Source organism: Rhinatrema bivittatum, chromosome 2, assembly GCF_901001135.1.
Source record: "Rhinatrema bivittatum chromosome 2, aRhiBiv1.1, whole genome shotgun sequence".
Classification (NCBI taxonomy): domain Eukaryota; kingdom Metazoa; phylum Chordata; class Amphibia; order Gymnophiona; family Rhinatrematidae; genus Rhinatrema; species Rhinatrema bivittatum.
In genome coordinates this window covers 511405984-511421768 of record NC_042616.1, presented here as the reverse complement: position 1 = coordinate 511421768, position 15785 = coordinate 511405984, and the positions used below count along the sequence as shown (strand labels likewise).

General features: G+C 46.4%; 1 protein-coding gene across 6 annotated transcripts in view; it reads left to right on the top strand.

Annotated features, from left to right (window-relative positions):
- The window catches only part of NUP153 (nucleoporin 153), a 159566-nt gene that overhangs the window by 42921 nt on the left and 100860 nt on the right, over window positions 1-15785 (top strand). For 4 of the 6 annotated variants that reach the window (XM_029590715.1, XM_029590716.1, XM_029590714.1 and 1 more), the window contains 6 exons: window positions 7294-7542; window positions 7989-8128; window positions 9237-9362; window positions 13121-13237; window positions 13798-13842; window positions 13964-14017. In XM_029590715.1, coding sequence (XP_029446575.1) covers window positions 7294-7542; window positions 7989-8128; window positions 9237-9362; window positions 13121-13237; window positions 13798-13842; window positions 13964-14017 — 731 coding nt within the window. The remainder of the gene's footprint in view (window positions 1-7293; window positions 7543-7988; window positions 8129-9236; window positions 9363-13120; window positions 13238-13797; window positions 13843-13963; window positions 14018-15785) is intronic. The other 2 variants (XM_029590717.1, XM_029590718.1) reach the window with 2 other exon arrangements.

Here is a 15785-nt window from a genome sequence, read left to right as displayed (position 1 = left end):
CCTGCAAGGGGATGATTAAACTTTCAATAAGGGCTGGTACAATAGTATGATTTAGATAAGCCCCTGATTGATTTTTAATGAGAAAGTGTCTCGTGCCTAAAAATCAAGGGTTGAGTGGGTGGGAAAGACAGACACTAGAATTAACTATCTCTGGCTTGCTTATTACCTCAGACACACACAAACTCTAAAGAATATATCCCTTAATTTCACCTTTCACCAAACTTTTATAAGCCCAAAAGTTTCTGAAAGCTATACTTACCAGTCCTCTTTAACCACCGTTAAATTAATCTTCACTCAGTTAATGGAAGGGTTTGAGATTCTGCGCATGCTTCCGGTCCTCCTCTACTGCAAAGGGTGCGGGGCCTCTGGAAGCTGGGGCTGTGGAAGTCAATCCCTGGATCGCTTGCGGTGACTTCTGGACTCCTCTCCCGGGGGATGCTGGTACAGTATGCAGATGAGCCTTCCGGTCCTCCTCTTCTGCAAAGGGTGCGGGGCCTCTGGAAGCTGGGGCTGTGGAAGTCACTCCCTGGATTGCTTGTGGTGACCTCTGGACTCCTCTCCCGGGGGATGCTGGGAGCAGTATGCAGATGAGCCTTCTGGTCCTCCTCTGCTGCAAGGTTAGCATGTCTCATGCAGATTGCAGGGTAATAATCCTAATTAGCTATTACTCTGCAATACAGGGGGTAGTTGCCTAGCGTGGCTCCTTGTACTGCTGGAAATTTAACACCTGGTGAGAGGCAGGCGTTTAACTTCCCACAGTAGAGAGGAGAGCAGCCAACTCCATTCGAGTAGACCGCGCAGGTCGGCCCAGCAAGTCCTTCCTCTCTCCCCAGCATGCCCAGAATACCCCACCTTAAAAAAAAAAAAAAGTGACCAGTTAGTGTCAGGTCGATTCTACTTCTCGCAGCTCCCTCCCCTCCTCACCTTTAAAAATTGGGCCCTGCAGAACTCTCCCACCTTTCATACCCGCTTCTAGTCCCACCTGGAGCCCCCAGCTGGCAAAGAGCTTATTTCTGATAGCCAATTGGTCCCGCCACTATCACTTGTCAGTGAACGTGTCCTTTCAGAATTCTGAAAGGGGATTGGTCCTTTCACCAACTTGTGATGATGAAAGGGCCAGTTGGCTGTCAGCTCTGCTGGAGGAGGAGGTAAGCTCTTATTCCAATGCCTCTTGATCCATAGTGCAACGTCACCTTAAATATTGTGTGCATTTCTGGTCATGTCATCCGAAAAGAGATATAGAACTAGAAAAGTACAGAGAAGTGTGACCAAAATGATAAAGAGGATGAACTGGCTCCCCTATGAGAAAAAGCTAAACAGGTTAGGACTATTCAGACTGGAGGAGAGGTGACATGATAGAGGCCTCTGAAATCCTGAGTGGGGTGGAACAGATAAACAGAATAGTTGTTTACCCTTTCACATAGTACTAGAACTAGGGGATACTTCATGAAGCTAATGGGTAGCATGTTCAAAACAAATACTAGAAAGTATTTTTTCACTCAGTGCACAATTAAACTGTGGAATTTGTTGCTGGAGGATGTTTAAAAGCAATTGGCGTATCTTTGTTTAAAAAGGGTTATGACAAAGTCCTGGAGGGAAACCACTACCGTGTTAGATGTGGGAAAGTCACCGCTTATCACTAGTTATGAGTAAGAAGGTTTGGACCTACTCTTTGATACCCTGATGGGTACTTGTGGCCTGGATTGGCTGCTGTCAGAGACAGGATGCTGGGCTTGATGGACCTTTGGTATTTTTTATGTTCTTAAAGGCTTGGCAGTTTAGCATTGAGAGGATATGACGGAGGTTTATAAAATCATGAGTGCTGTGGAACAAGTTATTTACCCATTCAAATAGTACTAAGACTAGGGGACACGTCATGAGTCTAACTGGCAGCAAATTTTAAGAAATATCTTTTGAACACTTCCAAGTGGCCTGGACTGGCTACTGTCAGGGAGACAAGGATGTTGGATGCAGTAGACTTTGGTCTGACTCAGTATGGCTTTCCTAAAATATCTTGCATAAGTTTTAACTAACTCAAGGTGACAGGAGTAAATGAGGCAGGCACAAGTGTGCTAAGCCTTGTTTTCATTACATATGAATGAGTTTGCCCTTGATCCAGATGGATATCTTGAGAGTAGGAGTGGCAGGCTCTGTCGATTAGGAATTTTTCATAGCTCTTCATATCCCCTCTTGAGGACTACAACTTGTTATCAGTCGTTCTGTAGTCAGCGCAAGCACTTTGTCTAGTCATTGACAGGGAGGTGTTTGCAGATGAGTTTCAGCCATTGCATGGCACCTTGAGGCCTCTGTTCCCTCTCCTCTTGTTCTCACTCCCCTCAGTAGCAACTCAGCGTGATTGGAAGAGAAGCGACGTAGAACTGAGCCAACTGAAGATAACCTGCTCAATTCTCTAATCATTTATCAGACTGTCAAAATAAATAAATAAATAAAGAATGATGGCGACAGGCTGGGAACAAGATGGCTAGTCTAAAAACTGGAAAGCAGTAAAATCTGAGTAACCTTTTTGGTTATTCCCCTTTCCCTTGAAAGGTACCTCTCTTCTTTGTTGACTTTTGCTTTCTGCTGTTTGAATCTTAGGCTGCTTAGAAATGACATGATAGCTTAAAAACAATTTTGACGTGAACCAAAGAGAATGAGAGGGGATGTGTTTGAGCCATCCTGTCCCACGTAGTGGTTTCCCGGGGTTCCAGGCTATTGTGCTAACTACTAGTCCACTCCTCAGAGGGATTTTTTGACCATTTTGGACTGATCATTTTGACCTTTTTATTGTGGTGTAGAGTATGAGCACTCTGACCTTTCTCTCTGGGTTAATGATAATGCTGTGCACTGCTACGTGGAGGACCTTCAGTTGGTCAATTAATTATTCAATTATTCACGTTTTTTATTCACCCTTACGAAAGCTGCTCAAGGCAAGGTACGTGCACCATGAAGAAGTAGAATACAATAAAACTATAATTAAAGCAGTTGATCTGATCACATGAACATAAGGGAGATCACTTAAAAACAATCATTGGTAGAGCCCAGTAATGAACATCATGTACCTAAGACCTCAGACATCAGTGCTTCAGGTGCCAGTACAAGATGACAATCCCCAAGTCTACCTGACTAGTAACTTGATGGGCCTGTCTTCCAGAAAATTATTCAAACCTTTCTTAAACCTAGATCTAATATTAGCCTGGACCATATCTTCTGGCCACAAATTCCCCAGCTTAATTGTGTGCAGACTGAAAAAAATACTTTCTTAAAATTTTCTACCAGTTAGTTTCATGGAGCATCCCCCTAGTTTTAGTACTATTTGAATGTCCACTTTAGCCATCAAAGCACCCTTTTCACAACACTGAACTTTTTGAACAGATGAGTCGAAGGAATCATACCGGACAGTACACAGGTCTCACAGAATAAAATCATTAATGGAATTGCCTTCTGGGAATGAAAGATTATGAATCAGATGAAATTTCCCAGGATCCTTTTTAGGAACCATCGACAAAGGAGACAAGACCATCTCGTCAATTGGAGGTTCCACAAAAGGACCCGCAATCCTTCCCAGTTCAGTCTCAACCCTCAATTTATCACGGACAACGTGCTTCAGTTTCCTGGTGGGAGGGACAATTTTGCCCGCATCTGACCCCAACAAGCCCTGTAAAAGGAATTTGAAAATCGAACTGAAACCCATGAAACAAAGGAAAGCAACATTGGTCTTAGGATATAGTCTTAGCCACAGCAACAAGGCCACGACTCTAATAGGAGTCGGAGCCAACCCACCAAATTCACTTAGAGGACCCCTTAAGAGCGGATCCCCTGCTGGCCGTGTCCCCAGACCACTTAGGACATCTTGTAACGGGATGACCAGTACCGCAACCCGAGCATGCATGCTGGAATTTGCAGTCCGGAAAGTTACAGGCGGAACGATTGAACCGCTAGCAGATGTCGAGGGCACAGTCCCAGCTCTTCCAATGCCACCCTGCAAGGAAGCCGAACGAAATGACTGCCCACCTGTGCCACAGACAGCCCCACCCACGCTACTTCCAGAAGCAGAAGATACCTTGGAGATCATCTGAGTCAACCACAGCCTCATGTCCTGCGTACCCCACGACATAAATTTGTTTTCCTCCATACGGTCATGGAAATGCTCATTGTAGTTGAGCCATAACCACCCTTCATACACCTTACTGGCGGCCAATATGGCATCGGCGTAAGCCAGTAGAGGTCCATACTGTGACTGATCATGACGCCCAACCACACAAGCCAAGTGCAAAAACAATCTAATCCAATTGAATACATTGCGCGTGACCTTCTTTTGCATACCAGGAAAGCTCTCCACTCCCTTTCTTCTTTTTCTCCTTCCTCTTCCCCCTACGGCCCTCCAAAAGCTGAAAAATGTCAATATATTTACACTCCCTAATTTTTTTTCTAAGGGATAGAGGTACATCTTCCCACAACTCAGTAAAAGTTATGAGTGCCGGAGCCCCTCTTCCCCCCCTCCCCTTCACTGCTCTTGCTGCCGAAACAACTGGAGAGGGAGACAAAGACCCCGACGAAGAAGAGGAAGAGTCAGAAGAGCTTAAGCCAGCCCACTTCTTCCTCACCTTAGACTTGTCCCTCCTCTTCACCTCAGAAATTCCGAACTTGTTCCTGGCATCAGAAGCAACCCCTATACCAACCTAACCAGGAAGCAAGCCTATCCCCACCGAACTGGATCGTACTCACTACAGACGTGAACATCCGAGGTGGGGAGCCCACTAACAGGAGCTAACGGCCCAGGGACAATGGACCAAGGAAGAGGCGAAATGGAACATAAACATTCTGGTAGCTCGAGCGGTCAGAATAGCGTGCCCACAGTTCAGCTACAGGCTCCAAGGTTAAGCAATTCGAGTGATGTCGGACAACGCAACAACGGTTGCCTACATCAACCGCCAGGGAGGAACCAGGAGCCAACAGGTATCTCTGGAGATAGACCCCCTCATGGCATGGGCAGAGGTAAACTTATAAGGGATCTCGGCCTCCCACATCACAGGAAAAGACAACATCTCAGCGGACTTCCTCAGCAGAGAAAGCCTGGACCAGGGGGAGTAGGCGCTGTCGACCAGAGGCTTCCAGCTGATAGTAAATCGCTGGGGCCGTCCGGCCATGGGCCTGCTGGCCAGAAGCTCGCAATACCAAAGTCCCCCCGGTTAATCAGTCGCAGATGAAAGCAGCACTCCCAAGGGATCGATGCCCTCGTCCAGAGCTGGCCAGAGGAGGACTTATTGTATGCCTTCCCCCCACGGCCTCTACTGGGCAAGATCCATCCGCAAGATAGAACACCACAAAGGGCTAGTCCTATTAGTGGCTCCAGACTGGCCCAGAGGCCCATGGTATGCAGACATGCAAAGACTCTGTACCTCCCTCCACACAGGGACCTTCTCGAAGATCCGTCTCAATTCTCTCTTACAGTCTGGCCCTTGAGAGGACTCACCTGAAGAAGCGTGGTTACTTGAAGGCCGTGATCGCCACCTTGCTCCGCGCACGGAAGTTCTCAACGTCCCTGGCATACATATGGATTTGGAGAATATTCGAAGCCTGGTGTGATGACCGCAGTGTGCCCCCACGAGCAGTCAAGATCCCCCATGATTCTGGAATTCCTACAGGACGGTATAAAGGGTTGTCACTCAACTCCCTCAAAGTTCAGGTAGCAGCTCCCTCCTGCTTCAGAACTGAAGTAAACGGAAACAGTCTGTCTACACACCCGAACTTGGCCCGTTTCCTAAAAGGGGTTAAGCAACTCCGACAACCGCTAAAGTGGCCGGTCCCCCTGTGGAATCTCAACCTGGTATTGGACTTTCTAGCAGGGCCTTCCTTCAGGCCAGTGCGCGCAGTCTGTCACTACACCTTTTAATGCTAAAGATGGTCGTCTTGGTGGCAATATGCTTGGCCCGTCACATCTCGGAACTATAGGCACTATCCTGTCGGGATCCATTCCTCCGCTTTACCCCAGGAGCGATACAGCTTTGCACCGTCCCCTCCTTCCTACTGAAAGTGGTCTCGGGGTTTCACGTGAATCAATCCATCTCCCTACCATCTCCGGAGGGACATAAGGATTTGGAAGACTCCAGACTTCTTCGCCATCTAAACGTCGGCAAACTCCTAGTATGATACCTAGAACAATCAGAACTGGTGCGCAAAACAGATCGCTTGTTTGTTCTTTCATAGCGGGAAGAAACAAGGCGAAGCGGCCTCACGAGTGACTATAGCTCGCTGGATCAAGGAAGTAATCAAAGCAGCTTATATAGAGGCAGGGAAGTCTTTACCCCTGCAGGTTAAGGCTCATTCTACTACGGCCCAGGCAGTATCCTGGGCAGAAGCCAAACTACTGCCACCAGGCAACATATGTCGAACTGCGACGTGGTCTTCCCTACACACCTTCTCCAGGTTTTATCACCTGGATGTCCAGGCTCAAGAAGACGCGGCCTTCGCAAGGGCAGTGCTAAGTGGGCCACGGGCAGCCTCCTGCCCCGTCCGGGAGTAACTTTTGTACATCCCATTGGTCCTGAGTCCATCTGGCTACATGCTAGGAAATGGAGAAATTACTTACCTGATAATTTTGTTTTCCTTAGTGTAGACAGAGGGACTCAGCATCCCGCCCACGGCTGCCCAGGAGAAGCACCAAAGAAGAGCCTGGACGGCGAACCTCGATGCTATACAAATACGGGTAAGCAGTTACCCTACCCTTAGTTCCGAGCATCAGCGTTATGTTGGTTGAATGCACTGGCAGTCTCCAGTTTTAATCGAGTTTTTAATCAGTCTGTTTTAATTAACCAATATAAATGTCCACAAAGAGAATACTGAGGAGCTGAGGTCACGGCAGGGGTATATCTAGGGTGATGTCAGCTTTGAAATCTGACTCCGTCTCCCATCTGCTAGCAGAGGAGCACATAACCCACTGGTCCTGAGTCCATCTGTCTACACTAAGGAAAACAAAATTATCAGGTAAGTAATTTCTCCATTTGAAAAAAACCCCCCCCCAAACTCCAGTGTTTTAATTTAGTAGCTGGAGCCTCTGGGAAAAATATCCTAGTGCTATGGAGAAAAAAAGCTTAATTTTGTTTTGCCTCATATTTTTGGTAAGGTGCGTGCCATGATGCTGCTTCGTATGCAGGAAATTGGGCAGGTAATCATCCTTTGTTTGGGCCTCCGCCCCACCCCTCTGCCTGGTGGTTTCACAGATGCCTGGATGCGTTTCTTGCACATGCTTCTAGCTCATAATGCCTATTGTCCACTGTCGTTCCATTTCAGAACCTTCAACCAGCAGATCTGCACTAAACTACCCCGATGTGTTAACAAGGCCCTCTCTCCATCGTACCCACCTAAACTTTGCTATGTCAGACCCTCCTGCCCTTCACTGTCAGCCCTCCACGTCCTCCGCATTCCCCATTGGCAGTTCAGGTTTCTCCCTTGTCAAAGAAATCAAAGACTCTGCTTCCCAGCATGATGACGATAACATCTCAACTACCAGTGGCTTCTCTTCTCGGGCCTCAGATAAAGGTAAGACTAGCTTCACCCCTAATGTTTTAAAGCTTATTTACTTCCTCCTCTCCCTCCCCCCCCCCCCCCCTCCCCAAACTCTTCATATGCATCTGGCTGTGGTCATAGTGAGACCTGTCTCATACTTGTTCCTGGTGACAAAGATGACCTGTGGTCATTTTTACCAGCTGAAATCTTTTCATCTGCCTCCTTTGCTATCTAATTAAAGCTAGATGTGAACTTGCCTTTGTCTTTAACTTATAGGCTGGGCTCAGCTTTTTATGTTAACGTTAGAGCAGCAGTAGTTACCTCTGCAGCTTCCTCCCTGCCCGCTTCCAAGTTTAAAACTAAACAAAATGCAGAAGGATCTGCAGGTGACAGGTGATATGCACTGGTTTAAGCTGTGGTGGGGATGGTGTGAGAAATATATTTGGCTTATATCTTTTATGTATTTTTTTTTCCTTTAGATGTAGCTGTGTCAAAGAACGTGTCCGGGCCATCTCTGTGGTCTCCAGAAGTTGATCGGTCCCATTCATTTTCCCAGCACAATGTCACAAGTTGTAGGAAGCCGGCCTTTAACCCATCTGCCTTTGTAACCTTATCCCCGGTGAGCACTGTGCATGTTCATGTTTGATCTGAGTCCAGAGCATGGTTAAAGAGATGGTGTGCTGGTTCCTTCGAGGCATTTCCATTTTTGGCAGCCTCAGACGTGGGAGACGTGCTCGTCTAAAAGCGCCATAACTGCCAAAATGAAAACCTTTCCTCTGAAGAGCAGCAGCCCCTTCTAGAATGAGGCAATTAGCGGCAGGCTGTCGTCCTGTCCTTATGTTGGTCTTGGGCAGAATATTTTTAAGTGCCAATATAACTGCATGGCCAGGAAGAGGGGCCTGCTCAGATGTTAAGGATGGAGCTTAGGCCAGCTGCGTGGAGCAGTGCTGGAGAGATGAAGTTGGGCTGAAGGCTGTGCGCTGACATCCCCTCCTCTGCTACTGTCTCCCCCCACCCAGGAACTCCATGCCCAACTGCTAGTAAAGCATGATCTGTCTCCTATGCAGCAGGCGTGTTTTGTGTTTTGCAGATGTCACTGGAAACTCAAGATTCACTTAATTGAATTGTCATGTCAAGGTTTTCACATGTGCAGCTTGAAGTTTACTTGTAACTTAAACTAGAATAATAGAACTCACTAACAGTGTCCCAATCAAAAAAAAACAGAGGTAGCTATGTGCTGCTGATGGATTTGAGTGCAAGTGAAACCGGTCAAGAGGGAGAAAAGTTTTTGGTGTTCTAAACACACAGGGGATCTATTTTGGCAGTCTAAGGTTTGACTTTCTCTTCTGCATGATACCTTGAATTTGGCTGGCGTGCAATACATGGCTTGCTGTGGTTAGAGAACTCTGTTTTAAGGAGGGCAGGCTTGAGACCCTGGTGGCTGTGTTTATAGGTGGGGGGAGGGCAGCACCAAGCCCATCTTGAATTACTTCTTTAGTGAGAGAAAAATATTGAGCTGTGGGTTTCTAATATTTGCTTCCAGAATTTTGATTAACGTTTCCTACATCTCTGCAGTTTGTTGGCTCATTTTGTGAAGCTTTCACGTAAAATATCGAGGCACATGTGAGCTGACAGGCAGCGAAAGAGCTCTGGCGATGGACGTGTTGCCTGTGTTGAGAGGGTTTACGCGCTGCAGTCTGAGATGCTGATACATTGCTTTATTGCAGTCACTCGGTAACGCTTCGATTCTCAAGACCAGCCAGCTTGGGGATTCTCCGTTTTACCCTGGCAAAACCACTTACGGAGGTGCAGCCGCAACGAGGCAGTCTAAAATCCGAGGCACACCTTATCAGGTAAGGCACTCGTAGGCACAGACAGGTTCCCATCTCACTCCAGCTGTGTCAGGCCATTAGACCACAGCTTGCAGGTGATACATTTTTAAAAACCAAGAAAAGAATCTCAACATATTTTAAGAATGTGGTGGTCTTACATCACGGTCTCTGTTTTGTTAAAATAATGGGAGTTAATATAAAGATTTAGCTAAAAGAATGCTCTCGCTGAGCAGTTGTGGTTTCTGGGAAGAGTGTCGTACTGGTGCAGGAGTATTTCTTGGGGGCATGAGCTGAGCCAGTGGATCATGCTGGCAGCATTGGGTCCAGAGTTTGACGCATTGGAAGTGCCAGTAGTGCCCCATGGGCTTCTGGCGCACTTCCTTAAGTGCTGAGTGGCCTGGGTTTGTTGCCGCCTGAATGTCCCGGGAACTTGTCATTGGCATTCCAGAGTCAAGGGTTAGGAGGCAGAAAAGCAGACGTCTTAACCGGCGCCGCAGCTGTGCGGGGGTGGGAGAAACCTTTTTATTTGAAGGATGGGGGGGGGGGGGGCGGCACACCAGAGACTTAAATTTCAGATGTTCTGTGGCGCCGTTGTGTGCCTAATTCAGCACATTTTGGAGGGACTGAGACAATTTAATGACTGATGCGTTGCCTAGCTCGTGCTGAGAATGGGCTCAACTGGGACATTAAATTTTAGGTCCAACTGCAATAATTCCCAAAAATTCCTCACCCGACTAGACTTGCCTCCATTCCTATTTCCCACTTTCAGACTCCACTCCTTCCTTGCCTCCTCTTGTCCTATTCCTCTCATCTGTCTCTGCCTTTTGGGTTGTTCTCCGTGGGCCGTGGCTTTGAGTGCATCCGTAGCAAGCCAGCAGCTTAGGAGTGTATAAGTTGAGAGCCTGCGCTCCTTGTCCCCATGGCGGCTGTTACTCCTCCTCCTCAGCTCACACTTCCTTTCTAAACAGGAAGCACATGACGGGGGAGGGCTGGGGAGGAGGAGCAAGCAGAGGAAAGGAGAACACATGTTCACTCTGTCCCCTCACTGCTTGCGTGCTGGCGCCGCTCTTGCTGGCTGGAGGGGAGTGGGGCGCAGGATGGTGGGTTAGGTTCTTCTCTTCTTAGGTTGGGGCTGCTCCTTGCCCTGGTGCTGAAATGGAAGTGGAGAAAGTGCCGGTGTAGTGTAATGGCGTGTACCGCCACCCGAAATTGAACCCAGTCAACCCGTGAATTCCTGGACGATAGGGGCCAGACCTATTTAAAAAAAAAAAAAGAAAGATGAAATACATTTGGAATGTGACCAGGTATCTCCATGATAGCCGCAGCTTTCGTAAAGGTGAAGTGCCGTGTAGGGGGAGCATGCACAGATCTCGCTGTGATGGAGGGGGTGAGGAAAATAAAAATAGATTTCCTTGTTTTTGTTTAGGGAGTTTTTTTTTGGGGGGGGGGGGGGCCATTGGCTCTGCCCCTTTTTCCCTCGCCTTCTCCATCTCAGCTGGATGTTTTGGACTGTGCTGTGGAGGGAGGGGGGGGTGTAAGTTGGAGGCTCTTGTGCCTGACCGGTGAAGGATGATGGGCTGGTGGGAGCCGGTGCTGCGCATTCTGTCTGGAAGAAAACTCCACCCCAGAGAGGGAAAGCAGAAAGGACAGAGGGAACTTTCCCTGACATGTCTGTGCTTTGTCTTTTTTTTTTTTAAATTTTGTGATTGGCCTGGTGGGAGGGAGAGAGGGGGAGGATCGTGTTCGCAGTTGACAAAGCCACTGGGCAGCACAGATAGATTTGGGTTTGACCGGATGTGCATTACCGCACACTGACGTGGGAGACATGGAGTTGGTTCTGGAGCTTTCGTTGCTTTTGGCTAATGATGTTGCAGAGGCAGCTTTCACTTCTAACCCCCTGCCATCCTGCTTTTCCTCCCCCCTACTGGAAGTATAAGTGTGTGTGTGTCAAGGGGGGATGGTGGGGAGCACATTGGTCTTGGTACAACACTGTAATCTAATAGCCAGAGTAAGGGTACACACATGTTTCTGTGATGGTTGGACTTACTGGAAGGGAGGAAAGGGATAGAAAATTGGGGGGGGAGACAACTCTGAGTAGTTGTGAATGAAAACTCATGCTGCCATAACCAATAGAAGCAGAGTAACAACTGCAGTTCCTGAAAAATGTAATCTGTGCGTTTGGAAAACTTGAACGTAAAGCTGGTGGAAGGAAGGAAGGAAGGGACTGTTGTCCAGTGGCAGCTGTTTTCTGCTGGTGCTGCTGTTGTCCTAATCGCTCTGTGCACCTGCTGTCTGCCCATCACTGCAGCTGGGTCAGCCGGCTGCCGCGTGTGTACGTGGATATAGCAGCAGTGTGCTGGGAGGCATGCTGTCACTCACACCGCTTGGCTCGGGAGGTGATCGTCGGGCTTGTAAACAGCCCAGTGTGTGTTGCATGCTGCAGCTTGTTACCGGTCATCTGCTCCGAGCGCACAAGATCGCGGGGGTCGTGCTTAGAAATACATTCTGACTCGTGTAAGTTGTGTACTGGGGGTCATCTCGAAAGGGGGAGAATCGTATTGTGCCCATCCTCCTCCTCCTCCTCCGAATTAGACCAGCTGCAAGCTCGTTTCATGAATATTCACGGTGGATTTCCTGGAATTCAGGCCTGTTTGTGGCCCTCAGGCCAGAGTTCCTCATGTTCTGTTGGCTGCAGACAAGATCTCCCTGCCAGCCCCCTCTGATTTCTCTCTGTCTGAGTACATGGCACTTTGCTCTTGCAATTCAGTGACACTGGGGCATTCGCATTAGCAGAGGCTAGGGGTGGCTTGTTTTTGGGAACTGGTAGTTTCCTCCTCCTCCTCCTTCTTTTTGTACTTACAGCTCTGTTGGAACCTGAACTGGGATCTGGCCCCATATGCAGAACTTGGGGGATTTCCCCCCACCACCCCCACCCTTAAGCTTGGTCATTGCAGTGACAGTCTTGGGCCTTCCAGAACCCTGTAATCACAGACTCTAAATCATGGAGTCTAAATGTGGCCACTTGAGCAAGGAAAATGACTCCCTGGTGGGGAGGGGCTGTGAACGCTGCCTCTGCAGCATCTTGGCTGACCTGGGGCACGAAAGACACGACTTGTGGATCAGACCGGGGACTTTCTGCATGGCATTGCATAGCATTGCCACCCAGTCAGTGAGCTGGCCCTTACAGATTGGTCTGAGATTCATGATTTGTTCATAAACGCAGCTCATGGGCAGGATTTTTTTTTTTTTTTAAAGGAAGTAACTTTCATGCCGCAGAACCTTTGCCCTGTGGGCATGATGTATTGTTCCAGTGTCCTTTCCTCATACTACCTGCAATGGTCTGTTAGAAGTGTTCCATTGGAAACTTTAACATTAAAACCAGGTAAATCATGTTCTTAAAGTTGGAATCATTTGTAGAACAGTCCTGAGGAACTTTCAGGCAGGTTTCCATCCAAGCTCTTCACCAGAGGTAAGCTTGAGCCAATGAAATTGCTGGTGTGATTCCCTGGCAGGATGGCTTATTTTTGGCTTTTCTTTGTGCAGAAGGGAGGAACGGATATAAGGTGCTTGATTAGACTACATATCCAGTGACCTGTTACTTCCTGTCTGATGCGTAAAAAAAAGAATTAAACATTTTGTTTAACTCATTGTTTTTCAATTGATAGATAATGGGGTTTTTTGTTTGTTTTTTTAAATGTGCGTTTACTTTGATAATAGTTGGTCAGTCTTGGTATTAATGCAGCAGCAGGCCTATTTGTAATTTTTTTTTTTTCTTTAAGGCACCTTTAAGAAGACAAGTGAAGGCAAAACAAGTCAGCACGCAAACCTACGGAGTGACCAGCTCCACAGCGCGTCGGATTTTGCAGTCATTGGAGAAGATGTCAAGTCCTTTAGCAGTAAATTCATAGATTATTTAAAATGATATATAGATATGTAGAAATACCATGTGCTATTTGTGTGTATATATGAGTGCGTGTGTATGTATATATACACATGCACCACACTTATATAAACCTTTACATTAAAGAAAGAGAGATTTGTCAAAACAGACTTTTTTCTTTTGACATTAATCTACTGCGCTAGGAGCACTGGACCCTGCTCCTGTGAGGTACTGGGTGCTCAGCTGGGTCTTGCGCTATCTAGAGATCCTCAGATGACACCCAGTTCTGCAGAATATAGTGTTGAAGGCACTTTCTCCTCTGTCAGAGTTTGCCCTAGTAAGGGATTGGGAGCATTGTACCCCTGATGGGTATGCCACAACTTTCAGATGCTTCTCAAAATTAATGGGGATTATAATCGTGGTTCTGACTTTTTCATTTTCCTTCTGTAAAGGCAATACAAAATTCTGATTTAGACTGCAATCTTTAGCCTGTATTTATCATAAACGTGCCACACTTTTAAGCATACTATTAAAAGGCTGTATTCAATTTTGATGTTATCAATTTTGAATCAACAGGATGCTAAAAGAATTCCCTCTGTGGGGTCTTCTCCATTGTCACGTGTAAGTTGGTCTTTAATATTTTTCTCTTTCTCTTGGCCATGGTTTACTTTTTTCTTGTAATATTTGATGTGCTTTGAGTCGCTGTGTTGGTAATGACTCTTTGATCCTCCGGTGTTCGCAGACCCCGGAACAGTGTAATTTGGATACCACTGACTTTCAGGCGAAGAAGAGAAAGGTAAGTGGGATGTGGGTCTTCGGCCTCGAGTAACAGGTTGAACTGGTTTCTCAGCACCACTTCCATTGTGGTGTTGGTTTTTTTTTTTTGTTTGTTTTTTTAAAGCAGTGTTATTCTTTATGATAGTATATCCCTCATTCCCTGTGAGTACCCGGATCAGTCCAGGCTCCTTGGTTTATTCATCCATGCCAGTAGATGGAGACAGAGAGAAAGCAGTGTTATTCTTTATGATAGTATATCCCTTATTCCCTGTGCGTACCCGGATCAGTCCAGACTCCTTGGTTTATTCATCCATGCCAGTAGATGGAGACAGAGAGAAAGCAGTGTTATTCTTTATGATAGTATATCCCTCATTCCCTGTGCGTACCCGGATCAGTCCAGACTCCTTGGTTTATTCATCCATGCCAGTAGATGGAGACAGAGAGAAAGCAGTGCTATTCTTTATGATATCCCTCATTTTAAGTCCAACCTCTCTAGTCCTGTTGTAGTTACAGACTGCAAGTTGCAGCTTCCTTCAGAGCAGGGAGTGTGTGCACACTCTTGAGTCCAGCACTCCATCCATGGCAAAGGCTTTGAATGCTGCATAATCCCAGACAACCCTAATGATAGGAATCTGCTCTGGATATTATACCTGGGCTTCCTGCACAAAGTACTGTCGCTCAGCCATTTGGGCTGAGTCTTTGCTCTCAGTTTACAGTTGCAGCAAGGCTGGGTGTGGGCATATGGAGAACAGAGGCATAACTGCATGATTTTAGATTTTGTCAACTGCCAAGGAAGGTTTATTTTGATCACCTTGTCCCTCTGGCTATGTGAACCCACTATGTGTTTCCAGTTCTGCAGCCTGGAGAAACCGTAGAAAAAAATTTGAGGATCTTTTTTTTTTTTTCCTGTTGATAAGCAGTCTGAATTTAAAAAAAAAAATATATTTTTTAAATGCACTACTTTCCTTGGTCATAGAAAGGGCATGAATTTATTTCTATGACTAAGGGAAGTAGTGCATTTAAAAAAAAATATTTTTTTTTTGAAATGCTTTAAAAAAAAAATCCTCAAAAAATTGAACCTATGATTAAAACTGTACCCCTGTGAGCTATCGATGGAGCACAAGTAATGCTCTAAAAGATATCAACAGTTGGGGTTTATATGATGGTCCCATAAAACATAATATATAGTGTTATTTTTGATGAATACGTGTTCTTTTTGCACTGATGCAATTAATAGCAGTGGCTATTCCCTAAGTAAACTTGATTAATAGCAGTTAATGAACTTCTCCTCCAAGAACTTATCTAAATCTTTTTTGAACCCAGCTACACTAACTGCACTAACCACATCCTCTGGCAACAAATTCCAGAGCTTAATTGTGCGTTGAGTGAAAAATAATTTTCTCCATTTAGTCTTAAATGTGCTACTTGCTAACTTCATAGAATGCCTCCTAGTCCTCCTATTATCCGAAAGTGTAAATAACCAATTCACATCTACTCATTCAAGACCTCTCATGATCTTAAAGACCTCTATCATATCCCCCCCTCAGCTGTATCTTCTCCAAGCTGAACAGCCCTAACCTCTTCAGCCTTTCCTCATAGGGGAGCTGTTCCATCCCCTTGATCATTTTGATTGCCCTTCTCTGTACCTTCTCCATCGCAACTATATCTTTTTTTGAGATGCGTCGACCAGAATTGTACACCGTATTCAAGGTGTAGTCTCACCATGGAGCGATACAGAGACATTATATGCTAGGACTACCTAATACAACATTAAGACCACTGCAAAT